General features: G+C 48.8%; 14 protein-coding genes across 14 annotated transcripts; 7 read left to right on the top strand and 7 right to left on the bottom strand.

Moving 5' to 3' along the window:
* Positions 1–229: 229 nt before the first annotated feature.
* N7517_005697 (uncharacterized protein) lies at positions 230–502 on the top strand (the record flags this gene model as incomplete). The annotated part of the gene is made up of 1 exon (XM_056723427.1): positions 230–502. One exon carries the CDS (start codon positions 230–232, stop codon positions 500–502), a length of 273 nt encoding a protein of 90 aa, XP_056579677.1.
* Positions 503–696: 194 nt separating this feature from the next.
* On the bottom strand, positions 697–3816 carry N7517_005696 (putative vacuolar morphogenesis protein AvaB; the record flags this gene model as incomplete). Its single annotated transcript, XM_056723426.1, has 5 exons — positions 697–754; positions 812–1246; positions 1296–1404; positions 1453–2271; positions 2319–3816. The coding sequence occupies 5 exons, from the start codon at positions 3814–3816 to the stop codon at positions 697–699; spliced, it is 2919 nt and encodes a 972-aa protein (XP_056579676.1).
* A 462-nt stretch (positions 3817–4278) lies between these two features.
* On the bottom strand, positions 4279–6096 carry N7517_005695 (bifunctional nucleoside/nucleotide kinase/histidine phosphatase family protein; the record flags this gene model as incomplete). Its single annotated transcript, XM_056723425.1, has 4 exons — positions 4279–4950; positions 5007–5593; positions 5643–5715; positions 6049–6096. The coding sequence occupies 4 exons, from the start codon at positions 6094–6096 to the stop codon at positions 4279–4281; spliced, it is 1380 nt and encodes a 459-aa protein (XP_056579675.1).
* A 995-nt stretch (positions 6097–7091) lies between these two features.
* N7517_005694 (Nucleotide-binding alpha-beta plait) lies at positions 7092–8143 on the bottom strand (the record flags this gene model as incomplete). Its single annotated transcript, XM_056723424.1, has 4 exons — positions 7092–7287; positions 7351–7698; positions 7759–8041; positions 8104–8143. 4 exons carry the CDS (start codon positions 8141–8143, stop codon positions 7092–7094), a joined length of 867 nt encoding a protein of 288 aa, XP_056579674.1.
* A 1311-nt stretch (positions 8144–9454) lies between these two features.
* On the top strand, positions 9455–11476 carry N7517_005693 (Major facilitator superfamily domain general substrate transporter; the record flags this gene model as incomplete). Its single annotated transcript, XM_056723423.1, has 4 exons — positions 9455–9836; positions 9900–10654; positions 10713–10763; positions 10814–11476. 4 exons carry the CDS (start codon positions 9455–9457, stop codon positions 11474–11476), a joined length of 1851 nt encoding a protein of 616 aa, XP_056579673.1.
* A 1675-nt stretch (positions 11477–13151) lies between these two features.
* On the top strand, positions 13152–14940 carry N7517_005692 (cytochrome P450; the record flags this gene model as incomplete). Its single annotated transcript, XM_056723422.1, has 6 exons — positions 13152–13538; positions 13594–13678; positions 13728–13816; positions 13880–14170; positions 14233–14281; positions 14339–14940. 6 exons carry the CDS (start codon positions 13152–13154, stop codon positions 14938–14940), a joined length of 1503 nt encoding a protein of 500 aa, XP_056579672.1.
* A 234-nt stretch (positions 14941–15174) lies between these two features.
* On the top strand, positions 15175–15751 carry N7517_005691 (uncharacterized protein; the record flags this gene model as incomplete). Its single annotated transcript, XM_056723421.1, has 2 exons — positions 15175–15522; positions 15593–15751. 2 exons carry the CDS (start codon positions 15175–15177, stop codon positions 15749–15751), a joined length of 507 nt encoding a protein of 168 aa, XP_056579671.1.
* Positions 15752–15974: 223 nt separating this feature from the next.
* N7517_005690 (amidohydrolase family protein) lies at positions 15975–17050 on the top strand (the record flags this gene model as incomplete). The annotated part of the gene is made up of 2 exons (XM_056723420.1): positions 15975–16276; positions 16336–17050. 2 exons carry the CDS (start codon positions 15975–15977, stop codon positions 17048–17050), a joined length of 1017 nt encoding a protein of 338 aa, XP_056579670.1.
* Positions 17051–17224: 174 nt separating this feature from the next.
* On the bottom strand, positions 17225–18256 carry N7517_005689 (uncharacterized protein; the record flags this gene model as incomplete). Its single annotated transcript, XM_056723419.1, has 2 exons — positions 17225–17600; positions 17664–18256. The coding sequence occupies 2 exons, from the start codon at positions 18254–18256 to the stop codon at positions 17225–17227; spliced, it is 969 nt and encodes a 322-aa protein (XP_056579669.1).
* Positions 18257–18793: 537 nt separating this feature from the next.
* On the bottom strand, positions 18794–19612 carry N7517_005688 (E3 ubiquitin-protein ligase MARCH; the record flags this gene model as incomplete). Its single annotated transcript, XM_056723418.1, has 2 exons — positions 18794–18931; positions 18983–19612. 2 exons carry the CDS (start codon positions 19610–19612, stop codon positions 18794–18796), a joined length of 768 nt encoding a protein of 255 aa, XP_056579668.1.
* A 271-nt stretch (positions 19613–19883) lies between these two features.
* Positions 19884–20963, top strand: pre8 (proteasome core particle subunit alpha 2; the record flags this gene model as incomplete). Its single annotated transcript, XM_056723417.1, has 5 exons — positions 19884–19927; positions 19984–20003; positions 20053–20103; positions 20159–20755; positions 20845–20963. The coding sequence occupies 5 exons, from the start codon at positions 19884–19886 to the stop codon at positions 20961–20963; spliced, it is 831 nt and encodes a 276-aa protein (XP_056579667.1).
* Positions 20964–21274: 311 nt separating this feature from the next.
* Positions 21275–22267, bottom strand: N7517_005686 (uncharacterized protein; the record flags this gene model as incomplete). The annotated part of the gene is made up of 1 exon (XM_056723416.1): positions 21275–22267. One exon carries the CDS (start codon positions 22265–22267, stop codon positions 21275–21277), a length of 993 nt encoding a protein of 330 aa, XP_056579666.1.
* A 628-nt stretch (positions 22268–22895) lies between these two features.
* On the bottom strand, positions 22896–24282 carry N7517_005685 (uncharacterized protein; the record flags this gene model as incomplete). The annotated part of the gene is made up of 4 exons (XM_056723415.1): positions 22896–23207; positions 23261–23918; positions 23971–24163; positions 24219–24282. 4 exons carry the CDS (start codon positions 24280–24282, stop codon positions 22896–22898), a joined length of 1227 nt encoding a protein of 408 aa, XP_056579665.1.
* Positions 24283–24487: 205 nt separating this feature from the next.
* N7517_005684 (MOSC domain protein) lies at positions 24488–25768 on the top strand (the record flags this gene model as incomplete). The annotated part of the gene is made up of 1 exon (XM_056723414.1): positions 24488–25768. The coding sequence occupies one exon, from the start codon at positions 24488–24490 to the stop codon at positions 25766–25768; it is 1281 nt and encodes a 426-aa protein (XP_056579664.1).
* Between the last annotated feature and the right edge of the window lie 465 nt (positions 25769–26233).

Here is a 26233-nt window from a genome sequence, read left to right as displayed (position 1 = left end):
AGCCTCGGAAATGCTACCGTATGATCCAGGTACATCCAGTAATATATAAACCCGTCCATATTCAGCCATGGAGAGTCCTGGGGAAGAGCCAAGTCCCGAGGTCGGGGCTCAGATCAGAGGCGGTAAGAAAGGCGGTAAGTTATAACTGGGGACATTATTCTCTGCGATATACCCCCTCCTAGACAATTAATTCCCCCCAATTTCCCCAACTTCCCTGTTAAATTTCAAAATGGCCTCCAACACGAGCCTGAATGCAGTCTACACCGCCCCCCAATCCACTGAGACATTTGAGCATGTGTTCTCGACCACAACTGGCACACTAGCGGCTAAACAGGCCCACCTCTCAGAGCTGCAGTTGCTCGTGCCCAAGCTGCAGGACCAGATCAACGCATTCCTTACGGAGCGCATGGAAGAGGACAAGAAGGTGCAGGGAAAGCTCTCGGCACAGGAAGCTAAGGAGGAGGAGAATTATGGAGAGGAAGTGGTTGAGGACGATGCATGATCACATGACCAGGATGTATCTTGAAATGGGCAGATGCTATGGGTATCAAAGTCGCTGGGATAGCCTCCGTCGACACAAAAAAACCAAATGAAAGAGAAGCTAGAGCCGGAAAACGAAAAAAAAAGGAGGAAAATAAAGGACATGAACAAGAACAAGAACGACCCCGCGAATGCAGATGCAGGAGAGTATGCACACTATCCAGCTCGAACACTGGATCTTCGATTGGCACACCCCAAATGAACCACCGTATCACTGAAAAGAAGTCAGCGATGAACAGACCAAAAAGACAAACGACCGGAAATGACTTACTCGGGGAAAACATTGATCACACTCCCACCCAAACGCTTATGGCAGACGCCACAAATTCGCTCCTCGGTGACAGTGACGTGGCGAGCCCGCGTGCCTCCACCACGAATTCCCTCGCCAAGAGCGAGCTGGGCTTGGATCTGCATATCCCGTGCCTTGCGCAGGTTTGCCACGATGCGCGCTTCATTGAAAACAGAGTTTGCGGCGCGCATGCGACCCTTGAAATAGAATTCAAGTTTCTGCACGGCCTGTTTGTCCGGTATGAGTTTCAATGCAGCGTCGGCTGGGAGGCGTGAGCCGTGCTTGGCTAGCAGTTCAATCGCGGGGTCGTTTTGGGGCTCATAGCCGTGGGGTGGGGAGAGATAGAGGGAAAGGAGGGTGAGGTAGATGGAATTCTCTTCTTCGGCCTTTTCGGCGAGGTGGACCTGGTTACAGTATCTTTCTGGGGTTAGCAATTGCTGTTTTGGGGAAATGATATATCACTCACTCCTCCGCTTTCTCGTGGTCCGCAAGTTTGAAAACGTAGATCTCGAGCGCCTGTCGGTGCTGACCCATCTTGCTAAATAGGATAGCTCGGGCTTCGTAGAAATTGGGATCTGGGATATGTCAGTGGTGGCTTGTCACAGGAATAGGGCGCAACGTACCCTCTCGATCAAGCCGATCTAACATCTTCGCTGGCGAGTATTGCTCGCTGTCTTTCAACATCGTTAAGAACTTGTCCTTCCATTCCCCTTGCTCGTTGTTGGATGTAAGTTGATCTAGATATAAGATAAGCAGCCGCTGATGTATGTCCGGGGTCATGTCGTTCCATTCATTAATGACATGCTCGAGGTATTGAATGGCAAGCGTGGTGTCTATTTTCTCAAGGAATCCGAGGACTTGTGAACGGGGTAATGTCTCGGCATTTTCAGTGTCGGTCAAGAATATCTCCATTCCCAAGTCGTGGTTGGCACGAAGCGGCCATTCTCCGAACTCGAGAACCAGATCAATTTGGTCTGGCGGTAGATTTTGAAGATAGGCGACTGTGCGTGTCGGACCGCTCAGAGGACCGTTATCTGTCTTTCCAAAGCGCTGAAGCAATTCAAGTGCTTGGCGATGCAATTTCTTGCCGTAAAGAAAGTCAATCAGGTCGTTGTATCTACCAGTCTCTTCGAGTCTCTCCATGACTACTTCTGGGTCACAGAAGTTGGCAATGCGGAAGAGGGATCCAGCTAGTGATGGCGTCGCGAACATGTGTGCACGGAACAAAGTGGTGTCAACCAACCGTGCCTTGGCACAAATTTGTGAGGCAAACTCGTCGGCAGATGGGAAATCCAGCAGCTTAAGCACCGAGTCACTTGCCTCATCTGTGGCTTCGCTTGGTGGAGCAGCTTTGAGAGTTCCATCGGGGTTGACAAAGCGCTGGAAGCGTCGGCGAACATCTGCCAGGTATCCCTGTAGCTCGCGGACAGCAATTCGAAGACCTATGATTAGTTAGCATAGATTCAAAAGTAATGGAAGCTTGCCGTACCTTTATCATCTCCGCGTATACTGCTAGCCTCGCTTCCTTCATCGGGCTTTCGCACAGAAGATATAATAGAGGCTGCGTGGGTGGATGCCTGTCCAACAGCAGCATCATCAGACGACCCGTCACTCTGGGACCCGCTCGTCTTTCCATTCGGGAGATCAGGCTCCGGGACCGTAGAGAGATCGCCCGCAATCAATCGAGGGTATAGGCGAATGACACTCTCGGGGGGTGCAGACACCTCCGTAAACAGATCTAGAGACTCACGGTATTTATTCAAGGCGAACAAGCTCTGCGCTTTTTCAAGCCTTATAGCGCGTAGTCGACCAGCCTTATCTCGTAAAAGAGCATCCTCTAGCATGCCGAGTAAGCTGATGGCCTCGTCTAGATAGCCACCCTCAACCAAAGCATCAATCTGGGTATCATAGCTCAGAGCTTCCATGCGCCAGATGGTGCGATCACTCGCCACAAGGAACCCTTTACCGGCATGGGCGAGGCTAATATTCGGCTGCGGAATATGCAAGATACTAGCCGACGGCAACGGAATAGACTGCAATAGTGACAAGGTCTCCGGGTTTCGTACTTCCAGGACACCCTTGGATGAGTCGTGCAGAGCCAACAAAAACGGGTACGAGTATCCAAGCTCCACCGGGGCATGGCTCCAAGGCACCTGCTTCCGACCGAGAGGCTGGCCCTCGATATCGATGAAATTCGTGTTGACGTCCTTAGCCAGAAGAATCTGACCTTCACGCAGTCTCGTCACCAGCGGCCGCGGTACCATGCCTCCCATACCAATATAACTCATGCTCGCGGCACCAACGCCCCCGAACCGGCCCGATTCCTCAATGCTGCCGGGCCCAGCTAGGTCCGTGAACTGTCCACTCTCAATATTGACCATGACAAAGCTCGAGTTCAGCCCAACCACTAGCCGTGTAGCCGCGACCCAGGTAAGAGTCTTGACCCCACTAACCAAGCTCAGCTCAGCCGTATCCCGTTCCAGCTCCATGTCGCGCCACGCCCACATGAGAATCTTCCGCTTGACAGCGATCGCCAAGCGGGAAACGATAGCCGGCACATTTGTATCGGCATCATTGACAACATTCGATGTGATGGCAAAGACAGAAGCGCCCTTCGTTTGAGATAGCTGTTCAACAAGCTCATAGGACTGCGCATCGTGGAGCGAGACATAACCACCAGAAAGAGAAACCAGCACGTTGGCCTCCTTAATCAAGGCGAGCTGTTCGATCTTGTATCGGGAGAATTTCTCCAGTTCGCGGAGGAGCTCGGTCTTGCCATCGTCGGTGACGCGGTAGATGCGGAGGTTGCCATTGTTTAGGCCAGCGAGGAGGCGATCGCCGTAGGCTAGGACCGATTCGATGCGGGATTTGTCGCGCGGCTTGAGCTCCACGAGCGGCCGCGCAGTAAATGCTGACAACATGGGCGTGCTGTCTTCAATTCCTTCCACTGGAGGTTCGAGGGGCCTTCCTGCTGGAGCTCTCCGCATGACGTCCGGGGCTGAGTCAGTTCTGAGTCAGCATATATCTGGCCAGGCTGGGCCCTGAGTAAGTGGGATGGCTCGTTCATACCTGCAAGTTTTATCTGCAGAATTGGATGATGGCTACTTGGTTAATGCTCGTTCAAAGCGAGTTGTAACTAAGCAAGAGGATGTCACTAGGTTCTGGAGGTATCTAAATGGATTTCTGTGTATGAACTTCAACCGTCTGCCTATAAAACCGAGAAGAGATTTGAAAGGCATCTAACAGAATATTTGAGAAGGCCACTAAGATGATCACTGAAAAGACCGCTGAAAAGACATCACAAGGACGCATAAGCGACCTACTATTCTTGACTATTCTTATATCATATAATCAAAGAAAAAACCATGGTTTTGGTATCTGAATATCTCATGCAGTCCGAATTCCGATCACACCCAGGTGACGCCGCGCCGATGCAGATCAACATATCCCTAATGCTTGGTCTCCGTGCCCTCTACCTTTCCTCCTTCCGCAGCATGAAACTCCTGGTGCCTCGCCGAGGTACCCTTCCCACGCCAGGTCGACACAGCGGGGATGTTAGCCTTGAAGCGCTGCTCTTCGGTACCGTAAGCTCGGGGCGTGAGTTTGATAAGAGTATGCAAAGGCACCTCCATCCAGGGACTCTGCTCCTGAGGTACATTCATAAAGTAGGCGTAGATGCAGCGGAGGACAGCCTGGTGGGTAACGATAATGACATTCTCGCTGCGCTCCAGCTCCATGATTATGGGCTCCAGGCGGATGACCACGTCGCGATAGGACTCGCCACCTCGATAGCGGTAGTTGTACTTGTCTTCATCGCGGGCGGCGAAATCCTCTGGGTACTTCTCAGCGATTTGCTCGTAGGTCAAACCGTCGCAGACGCCTGAGTCCAGCTCGTCCAGGGCTTTCCACTCCAGCTTCTCGTAGCCAGTCTCTGCCTTGAGGTGACGGGCACTCTGGATAGTGCGGCGTAACGTTGAGGTCCAGATCACAATTTTGGTGTTTTCGGGGATCCCAGACTTGCGCATTAACTCGGGGAGTGCGCGGGCGTAGGCCTCGCCGCGCTCGGAGATGTTAGAGTCACCTCCAATCCGGCCGGTCAAGTTGAACTCGGATTCACCGTGCTATTTCCGTCAGTTTCGCTTCCAAATAATCCGTAATTTTTTGATATTGGACTTACCCTTGATAGCCAGATTGAACGAGGCTTGATGTGAATATTCTGAATATAATAAACTAGTCGACTGGACAGATAATCTTTGATCTGGTTGATGATGACTGTGGATCCCACGTTGATAAGCTTGACATAAGTGTAATGCTTCTCGTCATCATCGATAGTCTCGTACACCTTTTCATAGTTGCGAATGCGGTTGCGGAAATCAAGTGCGGCCACTTCAGGGTCTTGGCCCTTGTAATCTGGGGAGGTTGTCTTGACTTCCTTGATGTTGGTCATGATCAGATCTTCATCATCGCATATCGACTCAACAAAGAGAGCCTCGATACCAGCTTCGTGGCATTTCTCATAGATCCACTTGCGGCGCTCCTTTGTGGAGTTGGTAGCATCCAAGATGGCCACAACACCTTTCCCGGTGTTAAACCACTGTAACATATCTGCCATGGCAGCTTCTGCGGCAGCTCGTCGCATGCGCTCGCCTTCTTCATTGTGGGGATCAAAGAAGGCGGCCTGGGGCTGTGGAGTGCTGAAGCGGCGATAACCGCCAACATTAAAGACACGTGCAGGGATACCGACCCAACCCAGATAGCGCATAGCTGTCACAAATTAGTCTCCTATATGTTTCAATATGGCTGTTCCACTTACCCTTGCCGGCGATGAGACTCTTGCCTCGGGCTGGGAGGCCTACCATGACAACACATATCTTCGAGTCGTCGGACTGCGTAGCAAAGTTAACGGCTGACATTTTCTTTTCATAAAAAAAATAAAAATAACGAAGGTTGCAAGAGTGCTTGATTGCGGGGGGTTGTGGGAAAGAGAAGAACACAGAAGGTAGACAAGATTAAAGGTAGCCAAACTTGGAACTGCGGGTGAATGCATTGCACAGTTCTTCTACTTGCTCGCATTTGCATACTTAGAAGTCATTCTAAGGCTCATACTTTAACAGAGATCAATCCCAAACCCGCATATTCGCATATACGCATATACGTAATGCCTCGGTAGAGCAATAACCCCGCGGATAACAATGCACAAACAGAGAAATTGTACTCACACTTGCAATAAATGCCTTATGCTGGCGTCGGATATTTTTTGACGACATTTTGAGGTTGTTATATGAAGAAGAGCAGATATGAGATTCTCGGGAAGATTAGGGAACAATTCCCGAAGCCGGAAGAACAAGAAGAAAGCACTTTAAACCAACATGGGGTTAGTCCCAAAGATATAGAAGAAATGACCTGCAGGAAAGAATTTGGTATATATGAACAAGAAAAGGAAAAAAAAAAAGAAAATCCAAAAGAAATCGAAACAGAAACAGGGAGGCGCATAATGCGGTGAGTCTGGATTTCCCCACTAAACGTCATCCCATCGTGAATCATTGAATCCACTTGATATATAAAAGATTTTATATATAGAATATATCTTCTATTTGAAGTATATATACTATTATATTTAGTGATTCCTATATTGCTACCTCTAGTCTAAATCATAGAGGTTAAACAGATAAAAAAATAACACTATACTCGTTTTTCGTACATACTAACCCTTCAAGATCATGTCCGCATGCGGCTGATTTGATATACGGGCGCTTATACCCGGGCTTAGTAGTGATATTTAAAGAGAATTAAGTATAAAAAAAAGCCTGTTCCTTGAATCTCTTTATATAATATATTTGGACAAGTGTTAGCTCTTGAGTGCTTGAACATATATATAGTTGCACGGCTCCAACATTCCCATGTAAGAACTTAGCTTCAGCATACTACCAATGATATTTGAAGATAGCCAGTATTACAGGCTTGACAAATAAATACCTCGCATCTTCGGGTGTGCGGATGAGCGAATTATAAAAGAAAAGTGGCCCAGTCCGGCTACTTATCGTCAGAACTTCCTAAGTACACCCGACATGACACATATCGTAGTCAGTTTTATATAGCGACCGATGATGTCGTTTCTATTGGGCCAGGATAATCAGGTGTCAAACAAAGAGGGCAAAAACGGAATAGATAATTATGCATGTCATTTTGTAGTATATTCAGGTATCATAGCTCATGCAATGCGACACGTCCTATCATTAATAATACTTATTTTTTTTAGGGTCTATACTTGGACCTCCTTGGGACCACGCGCAAACTGTACACGTAGTGGGCCACCCCATGGTCCTTCCCGACCATTCAGGGTATCCATGGCTTTCAGGGCTTGCTCGGGAGTACCCAAGTCGACGAACAGATAGTAGTGCTCGCCGGGATCAAACCGTTTAGCGGGGTGAGGGGCGAAGACTTTGCTGACATTCTCACTAAAAACACAGGGCATTAGCATTGATCACGCGACACCAGAAACCCAAGCCATCTCAACTTACATCTTGAATCCCTTGAAGAAAATCTCCATGTTGCTCTGCACAGCCCCGTGATCGGTCAATCGTGGCAGGCCGCCGACATACACACGGTTGCTAGAGTCACTGTTGACCTTGGCAAAGCTAGGTCTCTCTTGCTGACGCCAGCGATCAATGCGGAATGGCTCGGGTGGATTCTGAATGCGCTCCTGAGACTTGGCCACACCGGGCTTAATCTTGACAGGGCGACCTAACATATCGTGGCCATCGAGCTCGGTCATGGCGCGCTCGGCATGTTCCTTGTTCTGCAAGTCGACAAAGCAGTAGGAAGGATTCCGGCCGGTGAAAGGATCAATGGCAATATCTATGCGCTCGCTATTGGGGAGGGGGAGAGTTCAGTTGGCGAATTCACGGCTGGTTCAAGTGCAGTCATACATAGGGAACTCGGCCGCGATGAACAGCGCCTCAACATCCTCCATCTTAGCCGTGTATGGCATATTGCCAACGTAAAGGCGGCGGCCATCGTTAATCGCTTGGGGGACGTGCGCTCCGGGCCGGCTGAAGGCTGCGCGGGAGGTATTGGGGTTGGGAATGGGGCTCGCGCTGGGGCTGGCATTGGTGCGCGATGGTGTTGGGCTTTCCACTTTCATGCGCCAATTGGCAGAGTTGAAGGCTCGGCCATCGGTGCGGACATTTGTGAAAGGAGACTTGGTAGGAGCTGTATATTGTAGATATCGATTAGTCGAGACTCTTTGGGGTATTTTTTCAGGACGATCTTACTCTGTTGCTCCTCCAGTCTGGGGCTCTCTGCATCATCCATGGTTTTTGAGAGAAGATTTTAGTATCAGCATAAAAAGATACTCTGAGCAATCAGTATAGCAAAATAATTTTACCAAAAGCTGAAGAATCGACCTGGTAAATTGCATCTCCCACTTTTTTTTTGGGGTGCAAACAGTGCAAATTGGCACTTCGCTTACTATTTAACGCGCTCACATTTTTTTCTTCTTCCCATAATTTCTTCTTCATCTTATACTCCTTCTATTCTCTTTTCCAAAGCCAATGGCTCAATTGACCTTGTGGTTGTGTTTGGCAAGCTCATAGCATGATGAAGCTTCAGCTTGCCATGCCTCAAGGTTATACATCTCCGAGATGTCCCAACTGTCCCCGATATGATGAATTACTTCATTGACGGGACAGTTTGAATTTTCAATTGTGAGTTTTGACTGATTTTTTTCTTCTCTCCCCCTGCTCTTATGATGATGTAACCTTTCACGAGACCTGTTCTGAAATATAATGTCGACGAAAAATTGTACCAACTGCTGTCTGAATAGAGCTTCTTGACCTTGTTTCTCTTGTCGAGTCTATGCGATCATTGCTAATATGACTCCAGATTTTCACAGATTCCCACAGACTGTCACTCATCTTTAATATATAGAACTAGCTCTTGATAATTTATAATGAAATTGGTACACTGTACCTTTGATAATAACGCATTTCTCATTGTTTTCTTCGCTTCGTAGTGTATTCATATCCTTTCAAAGTTGGAGCTTGTTGGAGGTCATGTGACCTCCCCATTTGCTCCCTTTTAGTCTGTCTACATTACGGAGTACAGCGTTTTTCTTCATCTACAGAGGTTTTCCAGAACCTCCTACTTTGCACTTCTAGATTCCTCTGCCACATGCATCTAACCCAGTCACTGCAAATAGTACTTAGCAAGTGTGCTGATTGACATCGGAATCACAATGTATACATCGTAGTTCCCATGATCACCAGATTTATAAGGATCATTTGCCCCCTTTACTCCATGGACTTGGCTTGCCAATAAGGTGTGCAGATACAGCCCGAAATGGGGCAAAATAGTAGACCTTTGTCTCAACCCCTACTCTGTACATAGTAAACCCTAGCCCTGCCAATCACTTCCTCCGCGTGGTCGAACCCCATGCCCCGTTCTTTGATGGGTTCTTTGACAGACCCCGTACATGTACATTTACTCCGTACCCTTGAGGAAAAGAGACCAAAAGCCATGTGGTTTACTTGCGTTCGAGTTTCTTTGTCTCGGGATCCAGTCCAACCCTAATAACCAAACATCGTCTCCATATTTTCCCTCCGTAGACTGCTCGAAAATAAAAAAATGATGGAAAAGGAGAAAATGGATGCCACGCTATCCGAGAAAGTCGTACCGCAACGGCCATTTGGGACAGCTGCCGAGCGGGCACGGCGCAGTCTCAATGCTAAACTCTCCAATCCACTGGCCGGGTTCAGCCATACCGAACTACGGAAAGAGGGGCGCACGTTTGCTAAACTTCATGAGATGGGAGATGAGTCGGATATCCGTGCTTTCGAGCTGGGTGCTGTGCTGGCACAGTCTCCGGAACGATATGAGAATGTCGCTGGTCTAACAAACCAGGAAAAGGGAGTATTGCGTCGGGAGTTTACGCATCGCTGGTCACAACCGTGGAAGATGTATGCTGTTATTACATTATGTTCTTTGTCCGCTGCAGTGCAGGGAATGGGTGAGTAGCAGTTCAGTCTGAGAAGTTTCGACCCTCGAAGTATACCCCTGCTGACAATAACAGATCAAACGGTTGTCAACGGAGCCCAAATATTCTACAAATACCAATTCGGCATCGGCGATGAATCCTCTCGGAATGCCTGGCTCCTAGGTCTCATAAACTCTGCACCATACCTCTGCTGTACCGTCATCAGCTCCTGGCTAACAGTCCCATTCAACCACTGGTTCGGGCGCCGCGGCACAATCTTCCTAACATGTTGCTTCTCTGCGATAGCTTGTCTCTGGCAGGGATTTGTCTCAACCTGGTGGGCAATGTTTGTTGCACGATTCATGCTAGGCTTCGGCATCGGCCCCAAATCAGCGACTGTGCCGATATACGCAGCCGAAACAGCGCCGCAGTCCATCCGTGGTGCATTGGTCATGCAGTGGCATGTGTGGACGGCGTTTGGGATCATGGTCGGCTATGCGGCGGACCTCATCTTCTACAATGTCGATTCGACCGTCATCGTCGGCTTGAATTGGCGTTGTATGATGGCCTCGGCGATGTTCCCGGCTCTGGTCGTTTGCTGTTTTGTCTTTGCTTGTCCCGAGTCACCGCATTGGTACATGCGCCAGAAGCAGTATTACCGTGCTTACGAGTCCATCCGTACGCTGCGGCATCATAAAATACAAGCAGCTCGTGACCTATACTACATGCACACGCTGCTAGAGGCTAAAGAGAGTATGAGGCTTGGGCGAAACAAAGTGCTGGAATTGATTAAAGTGCCGCGAAATCGGCGAGCGATGTTGGCGTCTCAGATTGTCATGTTTATGCAACAGGTGAGTGTGAATACAGCAAGATATACTGAAGTAGTTGCAGAGAGACTAACTTGAACAGTTTTGTGGCGTCAACGTTATTTCATACTATTCATCCGAGATATTTCTCGAGGTCAGTCCAAGATATCCTTCCTCTCCAGCAGGATATTAACAGAACTCCAGGCCAAATTCTCTCCACCGGCTGCCCTAGCCGCCTCGTTAGGCTGGGGTCTAATCAACTGGCTCTTATCAATTCCTGCAGTGTACACAATCGACACATTCGGCCGACGAAATCTTCTGCTACTCACCTTCCCACTCATGGCCATGGCAATGTTATTCACAGGATTCAGCTTCTGGATCCCCGAGAGCAACCACACTGTACGCCTCGCCTGCATTGCTTTAGGAACATATCTTTTCGGCGTAGTCTACTCACCCGGAGAGGGACCGGTGCCATTCACATACACCGCCGAGGTGTACCCGCTATATGTCCGGTCCTATGGAATGGCGCTAGGCACGGCAACGAGTTGGTTCTGTAATTTCCTTCTGGGTGTGACGTGGCCGTCTCTGCGCGTCGCATTTACAATACAGGGTGCATTTGCTTGGCATGCAGGCTGGTGTTTGGTTGGATGGTGGTTGGTACTCTTGTTTATGCCCGAGACGAAAGGGAAGACACTTGAGGAGCTGGATCAGGTCTTTTCTGTGCCGACGAGGCTCCATGCGCGGTTTGGATTGAGGCAGATTGGGTATTTTGTTAAGCATTATTTGTTGAGAAGAGATGTTCCACCAGAGGTTCTTTACGAGAGGGAGGAATTGGTGAAGGCTCAGTATGTGGGATTTAATGCATGATGAGATAGATCCTAAGTTCGATTCAAGAGATACCGTCTTGAGATCGTTTTGTTTTCTGTTTTAGCCTAGCACTACTCTAGCATATTGGTAATTTTAATGAATATCTATCACAATCTAACCCCCACTTCATAGAAGGATTGGACCGAATTGCAATGCCCCGAGTCTAGATGTGTTTTTAGATATGCAGCTTGTATGAAGTAAAGTGATTCCATCTAATTGGATTGAAATTTATGGGAATGAATGGTGATTCTCAACAATTCCCGTGTAAGTATTCGGAGTTCTCTTTTTATCTCTCTCCGATTGGACGCTTTTGACAATTCTAGTCCATAGGTTATTCTTGAAGAATTAACATATAGTTTGTCTTATAGGTTCGTCAGCGTCCGGACCCCAATCAGCTTGACCCTAGGTGCATTGTGGCGTTTCCAACAGCGCTTACATAGATTGACTGCGCTTGTATGCACGCTAACAATATAGCCAATTGCGGGAGACCATCATGGTCCGGGTTGGTTGTCAGCTTCGAGAATGACATTGTCAGACTCATCAGCCACAGAAAATAATTGGCAAATGTCATCCAAAGTTAAGCAAAGCTGATCCTGATCTCGGCCTTGATGACTCCAAGGTTGTTAAGAAGAAATAAGCCCAGATTCTATACGAGTTAAGCCACAAAAGATGAGTCAGACATACAATCGACATGGTCAAAGTAGTTTGTAAGATATTGTTCTATTATAAAATCGATCATTTTCGTCCTATAAAAATGAGATTTAAATTGGACGTGGGCCACGGCTTTCGGGGTCGGAATCACCGTAGAAGAGCCCTAATTAGGAAAGAGTCAGGAATAATGCATCTTCGAGAAAATACAGGTTCGCATAACTACCCTGAAAGACTAAGGCAAAGACCTGGCATTCCATCACTCAACCTTGTAACCCCCACAATTTCTATAATTGAGACAGTCCTAATGCGTACATTAATCTCAGCATCCCGTGAATTTTTATGGACACAACGTAATTGGCTCTCCAAAAGGCATCTATTTTAGGATCTAGTAATATTATACCAAAAACGACGTGAAGAACTGAGAGTCTCAGGTGAGATCCAATTTGTCAGTACGCTTCTAACCTGGATGCCTGACCTAACCTAATGAGGTCTTGACCCCGAGGCATCAGAACTTGGATCATGAACTACTCTGAATAAAGTAACCCTCCACGGCTCTATGGACAAAAATAAATTGTATAAGCCTCAACCCTGATTTGGCGGTAACGGCCCGCCTGAGGCCGCTTTAATCTAAATTCCGGTATGCATCGCGCTAATGCTGACATGCACGACAAAAACCAACAGCGGCTTCAAGAACTAATTTCTAATATAGAGTAAGACTTACTGGATAGGGTAGTTCCCATGTGCGTGGGTCAGCCCTGAAAGGTGTGAATCATGGCGCAGTAGACTCGATCTGGTTGAACCCTCGGGCATTAGGGCAAATGGAAGGAGTAATGGAGACTTGGCCCTTTAGCTCTTTGGCTCGGTAGAATTGATCTTCGGCAGGAGTATATGTTTTCTCGTCATTCAATTCCCCCCGAGTCGGGGGCTATTCTTTCGGGGTATAAAGACTTGGAACTATCATGTTCACTTGCACTTCTACACTCACTTCCTTCTGACACACTTCCTTCTGACACATTTCTTCACAATGCTGCAAAGCACTCTCACTCGGCTGGTCTTTGCTTCGTGCAATGACTCGTCATCTACTCTTCGAGATCTGGGTGGCTTGACCTCAGTGATTCTTCTGCTGTCTGCCTTGCTCTTCAAAGTACTATATGTGCCGGTGACAGCTTCACCCCGAAAGAGCCATGCCCCTCCGAGCTTGCAATTGCCTAGCTGGAAGGTTTCCCAGTTCTTCTTTGAGAAGAGATTTGATTTCATCAAAGATGGCTTCAGGGCTACATCATCGGCCATCTATCAGACCAGGCTCTTCCGACATAACGCCATTGTTCTATCTGGAGATGAAGGTCGACAAATCTTCTTTAAGGAGAAGGGTCTCTGTCTATATGATACGTTTTCAATCATGATGGGCAGTGTAAGTTCCCTGACAATTGATTTTGACCTCAGTTGTAACTAATTCTCGTATCTAGAGCGCTGCCCAATTCGACCCTCACCAAGTCGACGGCGTAGTCAGACGAATGGCTTCAATTCAACGACCTGATAACCTCCAGAAATGTGAGTCTACACCCTTTGTGATAGAGAATATTCACTAATACACATGCAGTGATTCCATTGATCCTGTCAGAATGCCAGCGTAAGATGGACGCATGGGGTAGCGAGCGTATTCTCGACCCCTGCTCTTCCCTTCACGAGGTGCGTGGATCTGAGTTCTTTGTTCAGTATATGGGAAGCTAAGACATCTTGTTCTCTCCCTAGGTCACTTTTCAACTGGTTATGCGCATTGCTTCCTTTGATATTGCCAACGATCCAGTGCTTTCAGCGCGTCTCAAGTCACTTGTCGACACTGTCGACTCCATCACTAACCCATACTCCACTTGGCTCCCTTGGTTACCTGGCCCGGCCTTGTTCCACAAGTTCTTCGCCTCTGTTCAAATTTACAGAATTGTGCAAGCGGGCATTGACGCCAGGAAGAGGAGCGGAATCAAGAAGGATGACATGCTGCAGCAGATGCTTGATGATGGAGACAGCACGATTCGAATCTTCGGGGTACGTATTCTTACTTCTTTTCTATTCAACTCTTTTGATCCGGAATCTGACTCTCTCTGAAGTGCGTGCTAGGGCTATCACTAGCAGGAGCCCGGGCTACTGGAACAATCGGTAAGTTGGATATTCAGCAACACCAAATATGACAACACTGACAGTTATCCCCTCCAGTCACATGGCTGATCATGCACATCTCCTCGGACCCAACCTGGCTCTCGACTGTTCAAGAGGAGATCAAGACCTTCATATCCACTCACACATCCCCATCCGCCTCTCTCTCTGGGGACGCCCTCACCCAAGCCCTCTCGGAAATTCCACTCACAGCCTGGGAATCTCAAACACCCAATCTCGACCTATGTATACGCGAAACTCTGCGCACTTCACAGCCATACACAGCAGTGCGAAAGAACACCGGTCCAGATCTTACTATCGGGTCATACGTTATCCCCTCGGGATCTCTTGTTGTGTATCCATTTTCGGATACAGCACTCAACTCAAAGTACTACTCTGACTCAACTCGTTGGGACCCGTCTCGGGTGATTGAAACAGAAACACCGTTTATTGGCTGGGGTGGTGGAAAGCACGCTTGTAAAGGCCAGCGACTTGCTACGTTGAGCTTGAAACTTGTGGTTGTTCAAGCTTTGATGAGGTTTGATATTACGGTGGTTGATTGGCAGGGCAAACGGATGAACCGTCTTCCTCTGCCTGATTGGAATGACTCTGCTACTTGTCGACCGAAGGAGGAATGCGGAATCAAGTTTATTGCGAAGTAAGAAACTCGGATGCTTTTCTTTTCTCAGAGCCGATGCCACAGCGTTTATTAGCGAGCGTCTGAATGAAACAATTACTTCTAGTTATTTTTAAATTATTCGACTGTTTGAACTAAAATATACTCACATTCCTGTCAAGCCTAAGGTTGGGTTACCTAGAGCGGTTACCCACATGACTGTTAGTTAGCTCTCGACCATCTCACATTTAATATTTTCATCTGTACAAAATACACTACAATGGCTACAAGAACAGTCTATCTCATCTCTGCTCGCAATACATCGTTCCAAAGAGCCCACTTCTCCATCTTTGTCCCATCAGCTACCAATCCCGACCGGGGAACCAAAATCCACGCAGTTGGCGCGCCGATGGCAGGCTATGTCCTGGAGTTCAAACGAAATTACAATCCCAGTCTCGATCCTCACGACCAGACCTTTCCAATCGGTCAGATACACTCGTCCGACATCGTTGATACCCCAGATGCGGCTCCATCTATCGACTCCATTCCCCGAGGGAAGATCGAACTAGCGGCAACCCAAATCCCGACTCCGGGGATCAATCAGAACTTCATGGCACCTGTCAACGATGTGAGTAATATGAAATCTACTGGAGATACATTGTAAGGTCTGGATGAAGCTTATACCCTCGAATTTCCAGACTACCAACAAGCGGTGTCAAGAATGGACAATGGAGTATGTTCGCAATCTAGTTGCCAAAGGCCTGATCGATGAAGAAGCGATTCAGATCGTTCAATCTAAACGTGATCCACCTACTCATGGCATTGGACTGCGACATGTGACTAGAGTTAGTATGTAGACGTAATGTAGACTGTATAGAAAACCGATAATACCCATCTCCGTTGTCAACCGCTGTCCGTATCCGTCCCGACAGCGAACCGCCATCGGATGATTTCCTTCCCAGGGGGTTTACATCCGACCTTCCGAACTGCGGGGTCCCCGCATATACTATAAAGCAGCTGAGAATTATACGAATTGTTTCTATCTTCCATTCTTATTCATTCCAAAGTTACTACATCAAAATGCTCGGCAAAATCGCCCTCGAAGAAGCCTTTGCGCTTCCCCGATTCCACGAAAAGACAAAATGGTGGGCAGGCATGTTCGCCACCGATACAGAGAAGCACACAGCAGAGATCAACGACGTCGGACCAATCCGTCTCGACTTCGCTGAACGTCACGGCGTCGGTCTTCAGATCCTCAGCTACACAGCACCTGGCGTACAAGATATCTGGGATGCAAAGGACGCACAAGCTCTCGCTGTTGAGATCAACGATTACATCGCAGAGAAAGTGAAAGCACACCCAGATCGGTTTGCTGCATTTGCGTAAGTTGCACCAATACATCCCATGATCGACATGTATACATCCAGCTAACTCACCCCAGCACACTCTCCATGCACGACCCACAAGAAGCAGCAGACGAGCTCCGCCGCTGCGTCACACAACACGGATTCCTAGGTGCACTCGTGAACGACACACAGCGCGCAGGCGTGGACGGCGACGACATGATCTTCTACGACAACGAGAAATGGGACGTATTCTGGGCTACATGCACTGAGCTCGACGTTCCGCTATACCTACACCCTCGCAACCCGACAGGCACGATCTACGAGAAGCTCTGGGCAGATCGGAAATGGCTAATTGGACCCCCGCTGTCATTCGCGCACGGTGTCAGTCTCCATGTTCTTGGTATGGTGACGAACGGGGTATTTGATCGGAACCCGAAGCTACAGGTTATCCTTGGACATTTGGGAGAACATATACCGTTTGATATGTGGCGGATTAACCACTGGTTCGAGGATCGGAAGAAGATGCTTGGACTTGCGGAGACGTGTAAGCGGACAATTCGGGAGTACTTTGCGGATAATTTGTGGATTACGACGTCGGGGCATTTCTCGACTACTACATTGCACTTTTGTATGGCGGAGGTTGGGGCTGATCGGATTTTGTTCTCGATTGATTATCCGTTTGAGACGTTTGGGGATGCGTGTGAGTGGTTTGATTCGGCGGAGATGTCGAATACGGATCGGTTGAAGATTGGAAGGGAGAATGCGAAGAAGTTATTTAAGCTTGGGGATTATAAGGATAGTACGGCTTGAGATTACGGGGGAGATAGGTTAGAATGGAATTTTCACATTGAATTTCGCTATTGGTTTGTGTTGATATTCGAAACTTTGCATATAGGGTATTGGACACAGTAAAGCAAGTCGTAGAATCGTGTTGTCGTAGATGTGGAGAAGATAGCCCATGGGGTCAAGTGGCTCTTCCATCGTTCAGTTGGGGATACATTCAGAGAAATCATGCTCGCCTGGCTTGGGCTGATCCTTCTCAAATGTCTGGTATCGTTCCCAGCATTGCTTCCAGATCTCTGGCGAATCGCAAAGATAGCCCATGGATGGCGCAAAGTACTTTCGTTTGATTTCTTGGGTGACTCGGGTCAAGGCATCGTAGGAGTCGGTGCAGCGGTGGATCGCCTCCCAGACGACAAGGACATGGCGGAAAATCTTGGTGCGTGGGAAGTTTGGGAATTGCTCGTCCAGGAGTTGAGGCTTGCGCAAGCGAAGGAAAGGAACGCGGACCCATTCCTCGTACATGTCCATGTACAAAGCGAGCAGTCGTTGTTCAAGGTAACGGGGCTTTTTCATATTCCTATTCACTGAGTATTTGTGCTGAAGCAGAGGGTAGGCAAGAAACAAGGGTATTGGTACTTACTTAGCCACCACAGAGGCCATTTTGCGAAGCCGCTCAAAGGGAAGCACATCCTCCTTGGAGACATCCTTCAGGACGAGAGAAACCTTTTCGGCAGTCTGCAGCTGGTCTTTGAGCATGTCTTCCATGAATTTGACGTGCTTCAAGATGGTGTCGAGGGGACGTCTCGAGTCCTTGATTTCTCGGGGAGCTAGAAACTCCGAACTTTGGTGGGAAATGACGATGTTGAGTCTGATGGTGGCGTTGATGATAGTGATAAATTGCTCGCGGAGCTCAAGGCGCAATTGCGGTTCGGATAGGAGATCTTGCAGCTGTCCGAGGATGACCTGGCTGCGCTGAGATGGGTAAGGAATAATGTTAGGGTCGACACGGAGCATGCGGATCTCTTCCTGGGCGGCTTTGCCGAGAGCGTAGATCCATGCTTCCTCAAGGCGTTTCTCAGCTGCGATGGTAGATGCAAGCATCTCACACTCGGACTCGTCATAATCAGGGAATGGCTCAGTGTCGGATGTATCTGCGTTGGTAGAAGTGGTGGATCGAGACTCGTCCGATTCACAGTCGATTGCGACTTGAGGGTCTGCTGGAAGATCGTCCATTTTGCTAAGATCAGAAACTTGAATTACACGAGAAGAAGAGAACAGCGAAGAAGAGAGCAATGAAGGATAGAAGAGAGAAGAAGAGGGAGAGAGAGAGGAAGGCTGGTTAAGATATAGACTGCTGCCATATGACTGCATTGAGGTTATTGAAGAGACGCGCGTGACAATAGATAATTGACAATGGACAATGAACAATAGGCAATATGACAATAGGACTGAATAGGAAGTATGATAGACAGAATAGGAAATATGATACATGAATTTACCGCTGCTCAATCCAAAAGCGCTAATAAGTCAGACTCGGGGTCAGAACGCTTCTTTACAATTGAGTGGTGGACTGCCTTCCCCAAGAACGCTGCCCGATTGGTGAAGCAGCGAATGACCTGAGAACAAGACGTTCTCGAGCCAATCATCTACTTCTCAGGCAGACAATCAAGAGTTATTGAAGGCAGTTATTGTTCTTCGCACATTGACTAATCGACGTCTCATGGGGCAGAGGAGGACGGCAACTTAAGTAGTGCGAGTTCATTGTTTGAACTATTCTTCCTTCATTCCAGCTTCCGGTACTGGGATGTCCTCATTACTCTCATCATCTGGTAATGGGACATCTATGACCCGTTCGCTAGCCTTTTCTAGCGTTCGTCTACTCCATGACCGAACACCTTTGTAGACAGCCTATCTGCGGTTAGCGCCAAGTCAGATATAGTCAAATGTGACCACACATACCCAAAGGAAAGTACCGATGCCAACCATGACCACTAGCCAGTTCAACTGGGCGGCTCGGTTACGGCCCGAATTCCGCCCTGATGCGACAGACCGGAGGTTCCAAGGAAAAGGCGACAGCGCAAATATTGCCTTGAGGAATGACAACAGACCCAAAGACGCGAGTCCTTTGACGAAGTGTCCCAACCAGGTGGCATCTTCCTCGAGCAATTCGGCATAAGCATCCACGGGGCCCAAGTAAAAATCAATGATGGGGTCAGCAATGAATCCAAGCAGGAATACGGTTAACAAAAGAATGCCGAGTGTGAGTATTAGCTGGGTAGTGGCGCTACTGATCCACCGAGCCCAAGTCAGACGCTCTAGGCGATACTGGAAGCCACAGGTGGGACATTGCCAGAAGTTTCTCGTCCCATATTTGGGGTCGGCATGGCGCCATGACTGCAGGCAGCCCTCGTGGACATAACGCGAGGATCCTTTGCATTGACAAGGGCTCAGCAGACGGCCAGATTCTGGATCGGAGGATTCATAAACCACTCGAGGCTTCTGGAGGAATTCTGAGGGTTGGAAAGTAGGCAGCACGCTTTCTAGGCAGATGCGACAGACCCGTGGAGGGTAATGCTGTGTGTCTTCCATTTAGTCTCACATCGAGATTTGCTCGAACCTTGACAAGAGAAGGCCGAGAGAGAATTACTGTTTCTTTTTTTGGGGTGTAAAAAAAAGAGAGAACGACAAGAAGAAAAGCAGAAAAGCCCAAGGTGTCCCAAACCCCACGGCTAATCCCAATCGGGTCACCGCCTTTAGTGAGCTCTACCGCGCCAAACGTCACCCATCTCTGCCTACAACACAGCTCCCCTTCCTTTGATCTTCCCATCCTCTCCTCTTCTCTTCCTCTTGACAGCGAATCATGGCGGACCGATACTCATTCTCCTTGACTACATTCTCCCCCAGGTAAGGATAACTCGGTCCTATGGAATTGACAGCGTGCTAACTCAGCTCCATTACAGCGGAAAGCTGGTGCAAATTGGTATGGACCATCGTCTTTAAGCTTAGGTATCGATGGCTGATCAATATAGAATATGCCTTGAACGCTGTCAACCAGGGTGTGACTGCTCTTGGTATCAAAGGTAAGCAAATGCCCGAATTCACCCCCATAGGGCCAAGCTGACCACCCCGTGATAGCTACGAACGGCATTGTGCTCGCAACTGAGAAGAAGTCCTCCTCGCCTCTGATCGACCCTCCCTCCCTATCCAAGATCTCACTGATCACGCCGGATATCGGTATGGTCTACGCCGGCATGGGCCCCGATTACCGGGTGCTAGTCGACAAGGCCCGCAAGGTCTCGCACACAGGCTACAAGCGCATCTACAACGAATACCCACCCACTCGTATATTGGTTCAGGATGTCGCCCGAGTAGTGCAAGAAGCTACGCAATCCGGTGGTGTGCGGCCGTACGGTGTTAGTCTGTTGGTCGCAGGCTGGGACGAGGGCGTTGAGCCTGAGTCTGAAGAGGCTAAAAAGGATGACCCCGAGGAGAAGATCTCCAGCAAGACTGGCGGTATCCAGAAGGGTGGTCCCAGTCTGTACCAGGTCGACCCCAGTGGCAGCTACTACCCGTGGAAGGCGACGGCCATTGGCAAACACGCAACGAGCGCCAAGACCTTCCTCGAGAAGCGGTACACTGAAGGACTAGAATTGGAAGACGCCATTCATATTGCGCTGTTGACACTCAAGGAGACTATTGAGGGTGAGATGAATGGTGACACAATAGAAATTGGTAAGTTTTTGGGTTTCTGCCCGGTTCCCCCTCATTCTAGCTGCTTGGCTGTCCAAGAGCCTGGTGAACATTGACTAACACCGTTCCAGGCATCGTCGGGCCCCCGGCGGACCACCTGCTGGGCTTCGAGGGAGTGGAGGGTGCTCAGGGACCCCGGTTCCGCAAGTTGACCAAGGAGCAGATCGAGGACTACCTGACCAATCTATGAACGAGAGCACATAATTCATGTAGTCTCGAATGAAACATTTCCTTTTTGTCTGGCATTGACATTTTCACATTACAAATCGCATGGCCACCCACAGACGGCTACCTACCTAATGGTATACTTGATGTCATCTATATCTTAATGACTAAATTAGGACGCATCAAAGCGCTAGATGGTCCGAGCCACCCCTGATTTCGAATTTATTTTCGTTTCTTACAATTGTCCACTTACACGGGCTGTCCTGTACGGCTTGAACACTCCAAAAATTCAGTTCCAATCTTGCTTTGACATTATCATTATTCTATTGTACGCCGTCATGTTGCTAATGGAGACGGCCTCCTAGACTCCATAAACATCCTCCTCTGAATAACTCGGCCTCCATCCGGCGGAGACAAAAAGTCCTTCGGCTCAGCCTGATCATAAGGCGTATCCTCACTTTGATCCGGCGTCTCGGGCGGCCTCTGAATCGAGCAAAGAGGCAATGTATCGGCAATCGCGATAGAAATAGGATGTCTGGACCCCTGGATGAGATCTACCAGGCGACCAAGTACAGCGAACTCGAGCTTGAGTTTGAGCGAGTACACAAATCCCTTCAGGGTGATTTGCACGGCGTAATAATCGGCGTATTCCAGACCCAAAAGCAGCACATCCATCGCTATGATCGCGCAGTTGATCCCGATCAGCTGATACATGATGGTCCGGGCATCCGGGCGCGAAGTCACATCCGCCCCAAGACGGAGAAGCTTAACCGTCTCAATCACATACAGCGTTGACAGCAGACTCTCTTGGATTGTGAACCCGGTCAGCTGGATCTTCTCCATGACATTGTACCCATTCACCCAGGCGGCCTCGCCGCTGTGGACTATGTTCGCGCCATAAGTGAGGATTGTTGTGGGTACATGCAGAAGAAGGACATTTGCGACGATGAGCTGCAACACACGGCGCAGCATGCGCTCATCTCGTAGCACAAGGTGGAGTCGTGAGTACAGCACCACAGATTGACCAGTAACCATCGTCCACCAGCCGATGGTCAAGACAGTGACCGACAACACGGAGTCGGTGTGAGTAAAGAACTTCATCAAGAAGCCAATTGAGTATGGTACAATACCGAGGACTCCCGTGACCAGCAGGGACCAGAAATAGAGCCCACGCCACCTGCGGAATGTGGCTGGGACCAGTACAACTAGCTCGACGACATTGTAGCATGATAGACCGATGAAAGCGACGAGGATCAACTGTAACACTTCACCCTCTTTCGCGAGGGCACCTGATATCCCATCCAGCATGTCCTGGGGAACGTTGGACATGGTCGAAGAAGGGACTCATTCGGGCTTTGGGAGGAGTTATATGAGCGACCGGACTCGAGCAGGGAGTCTGGTTCACCCTGTTTGGTACATCCACATATTCTTATGAACAAACGGGGGGTATGAAAGAATTTTTGTTGGGGAAATGAGAGAAGAAACAGGTGAAAAGGGCGAAAAGATTCGAACGTAGTGTGGGATATGATCTGGTCGTACAAGGCCAGAAAGTATCAATGCTCTGTGCAGATCAAATTTTGGACTTGTCTGAACGAATGAAAGAGAAACAAACGAAAGAAGCCTTGTATCGACAGGGTGTAGGGTGTTTACTCCAGGGGCAGAGTCTGGGGTAACCCTTGGGGGATAATGGGGATAAATTCAACATCCGGCATCGGAGTTGGGGGCCAAGTCCGATATTAATTTTAATCTTAATACTACTAAACATGTGGGAATTGGAAGGATTGATTTTATTTTTATCTTTGGGTATAGAAGTGTTCAAATCCCAAAAATAGATACATGTAGATCCTATTGAGATATTAACAAAGATATGAAAAAGACAAGTATTCTCTACTATCACCTTATGATGCCGAAAGGATCAAAATTGTTCTAATTATATGATTTCACAATTGATTCGTGTTCAGATGTTCAGGGTTGTCTCGCCTGTCCAGGGGACATCTTCCTCGGAGTCTTCATCCTGGCTGTCAGCTACCTCCTCCACTTTCCGTTTCTTGTTTAATGTCTGCACAGGCCGTTCTGGTGACGCTGGCTTAGACGGTGGCAGTTTTGGAGACTCCATTTCCGGAGATGGTGGCGCAGAAGATAGCACAGAGGATATAGGCGAAGGGGTCGGAGTAGGAGGATCATAGTACTCAAAGTCGGGAGACTTCAGCAAGGGGGTCAAAGGCTCGGAGGGAAGAGACTCCTTTCTCTCTATTTCGGAAAGACCATCCTAGACAGATTAGAAGCACAATCGCATGCAGCAGACCAGAGACATTGACATACCGGTTCAATGCGAAACGCAACGAGCAGTCCCTCGGCTTGCTCGGGCAATGGCTTACCCGCGCGCTTCTCAACCTCCGCGACTCGCTCATCTGGCAGGTCACGATAGACCGCAATGCGAGTCTGTACGCTGGCTTCCCACGCGCTGCCCGACAAGAGCGGCTGCAAACCCGCATGAGACTGACCCTTGATCTTTGTATGGGATTGGTTAATTGCCAACACGGCGATATTTCTCGCGGCGAGTTTGGCCAGATGCGTAGCTAGCTCGCTAGCAACGTTCCATTTGCGATTCAGCAACCATTGCAGGTGTGCTTTATCGGTGATCTTGCCCTCAGCGAGCTGGTCCTTGAGCTCTTGGGCGCTGGGGAAGTAAGCTGGGAATAAATTCGACACAGAGTCAACAACAATAAGGTTTGTTTCCGACGGTGGAAACCCTTTGGGTGGACGTGCAAGCAGGGCTATAAGATGGGGCAGCGTATGCGCCCGGAAATAGATAAAGTCATCGAGGTTGACGGACATTTCCTCGAGTCGGGGACTGGGCAAGGGACATCCCGTATCTAACGGTGTGAGTAGGACAGCGCAGCTGACTCGGGGAACTGGCAGGAACATACCAATCCAGACTACTTTGCCGTCGCGTAATGCATTACATGCAATATTCAATCTGTAAATGGATCAGATGGGACTCTAGCGGTGTGGATATGAGGTGCGCTCACGCCAGCGAGGTCTTCCCGGCTCCTGGGGGTCCGAATATTTCTGTAACATGTCCACGCAGGATTCCGCCTTGATTGGGCTGGTCTGGGAGGTCATTTAGAACTTCGTCTAGACGCGCCAGACCCGTCGCGATCGGGTCGCGGGTAGCGGCCGACGCGTTGAGGGACTGCGATGCTGAGATCGAGATCACGGGCACTGGGGCATAGTTTAATCTTTGTGTTTTTATAGGGCATTTGGAGAAATTACTTACGCGTGTCTTCATCGTCAAACCCTTCGAGACCGTCGAGACCGAGAAGGTCCATGTTGGTGCTCATGGGCGCATCAGGATGGCTGGCAGCAAAGCCAATTCAAAGTAGAAGGAAGAAAAGGAAATAAATTCAAGCTCTAATGTAATCAATCTCATTCTAAAAATGACATTGAAAATGCCATCATAAGCTGGGCAGTGGGATTGTTGACGGTTCGGAGATCCGAAATCGGGAAATTTTTCCTTCGATCGATCTCGAGTTCTGCATACTCCCTATGTCCAATGTCGACATTTCCCTCGGGGGTATTCTCCCGAATTTGATTATTATATTCTTTCTCTCTGTACTTTTTCTTCTGAAAGCACTGAAGACACTGAATGCACCGGTCAATCCGAAAGGATGCCGCCGCCTCGGACTTCCGCCAGGGCAGAGCAATCTGGACGATGAGTTCGACTCAAAGTACAGCCATGGTGTACCCAGCGATCAAGATGATCACGCTCGCCCATCCTGGCGTGTGAAAGCACTGTTCAGTTACCCGCTCAAATCCTGTGGTGCGGTCGAGCTGCAAGTCTCAAACGTCGTACCAACCGGGCTTGAATTCGATCGACAATTCGTCTTTGCGGAGTATAACAACGATGAATGGAACATTCGCACCCTGCGTAATGCCGGCTTCAATCGCCTAGCATTGATCCATCCCGAGATCTGGGTTCCTGACCCGTCTGCCCCCGATTATGACGCAGACCTGCCAGAAGTCAAGTCGCAGGGTGTGATGCTGATATCGTATCCACGAATGTCGCCACCAGGATGGAAGGGTCTACCTATCAAGGTCGGCATGGCACTCAAGTTCCTTAAAAGCCAGCAGACATTCCAAGTCCCGTTACTTCCACCCGCGGACTCCAAGTTCCCACTGGTCCCAGTTAAGATCTGGAAAGACAAACCTCTAGCCCATGACTACGGCAGACTTCTCCCAGCATCACTACACGCATATCTAGGGTCCGACCCATCAAAAGACACCCTGACTCTCTTCCGCGCCAGTGCACCCCATTCGCGGCAGATCTTCCGCAACGCACCGCGCAAAGAAGACCTTGGCTTCCAACCAAACACAGCTTTCGCTGATGCGTATCCAATCCATCTTCTCAGCATCTCCAGTCACCGGGACGTAGCAGCCCGCTGCGCCTATGCAATCCCACAACTGAGCATCCGCCGCTTCCGCGCGAACATCATCATCCAAGGCCCATCTGCTTTTGAGGAAGATCATTGGAAACGGCTTTCCATTGGTGGCACGGAGATCCACGCTTCTTGTCGGACTGTTCGGTGCCGACTGCCCAATGTTGATCCTCTTTCAGGGGATAGACATATGGCGGAGCCGGATCGGACGCTGAAATCGTATCGGCGGGTTGATGATGGAGATCGGACTAATGCATGTTTGGGGATGCAGCTTGTTCCTGCGAAGGAGGAGTTTATGGTCAGGGTTGGGGATTCTGTTGAGGTACTTGAGACTGGGGTGCACCAGTATATTAAGATGCTGGCTCCTGGGGAGAAGGTTGAGGGTGTGTAGACAAGTTACAATAGTAGTGTGTGCATCATCAGTACGGAGTACATTATAGAGAATTGTAGATCAATTAACTAAAAATAAATCTGCCATGATCTTCAGGCAAAAGCTGGGGAAATTTCAGGCACCAATGTTTCTTGATTTGGACACCAACCTTGGAAGGTGCTACTACTATCATGAATCTCTAATGGGTAGATCAGCCATGAGATGCTCTACTTTTTGTGTGCTTGGACAGAACTACAAGAGCCATGTGTTAGCTCTGGAGGACCAGCCGAATTATAAAGCCTCTAACTAACTAGTTAGTTATAAGAGTTCCCTATCCTTCAGGCATCGACAGCCTTAATACTTCTATCATTGCCTACCAATAACAAGAAGCGCTGGTCAGAGAAATCAAGGCGCTCTCACAATCCAGCTCCGCCACATACGAGCCTCCACCGAGTTTTATCACAAAATTATACCACCGAAAGTCTT

This window comes from Penicillium concentricum (assembly GCF_028827145.1).
Source record: "Penicillium concentricum strain IBT 3081 chromosome Unknown utg000002l_segment0_segment0, whole genome shotgun sequence".
NCBI lineage: Eukaryota > Fungi > Ascomycota > Eurotiomycetes > Eurotiales > Aspergillaceae > Penicillium > Penicillium concentricum.
Note: the sequence above shows the minus strand (reverse complement) of the source record. Positions and strands in the feature narration are given on the sequence as shown.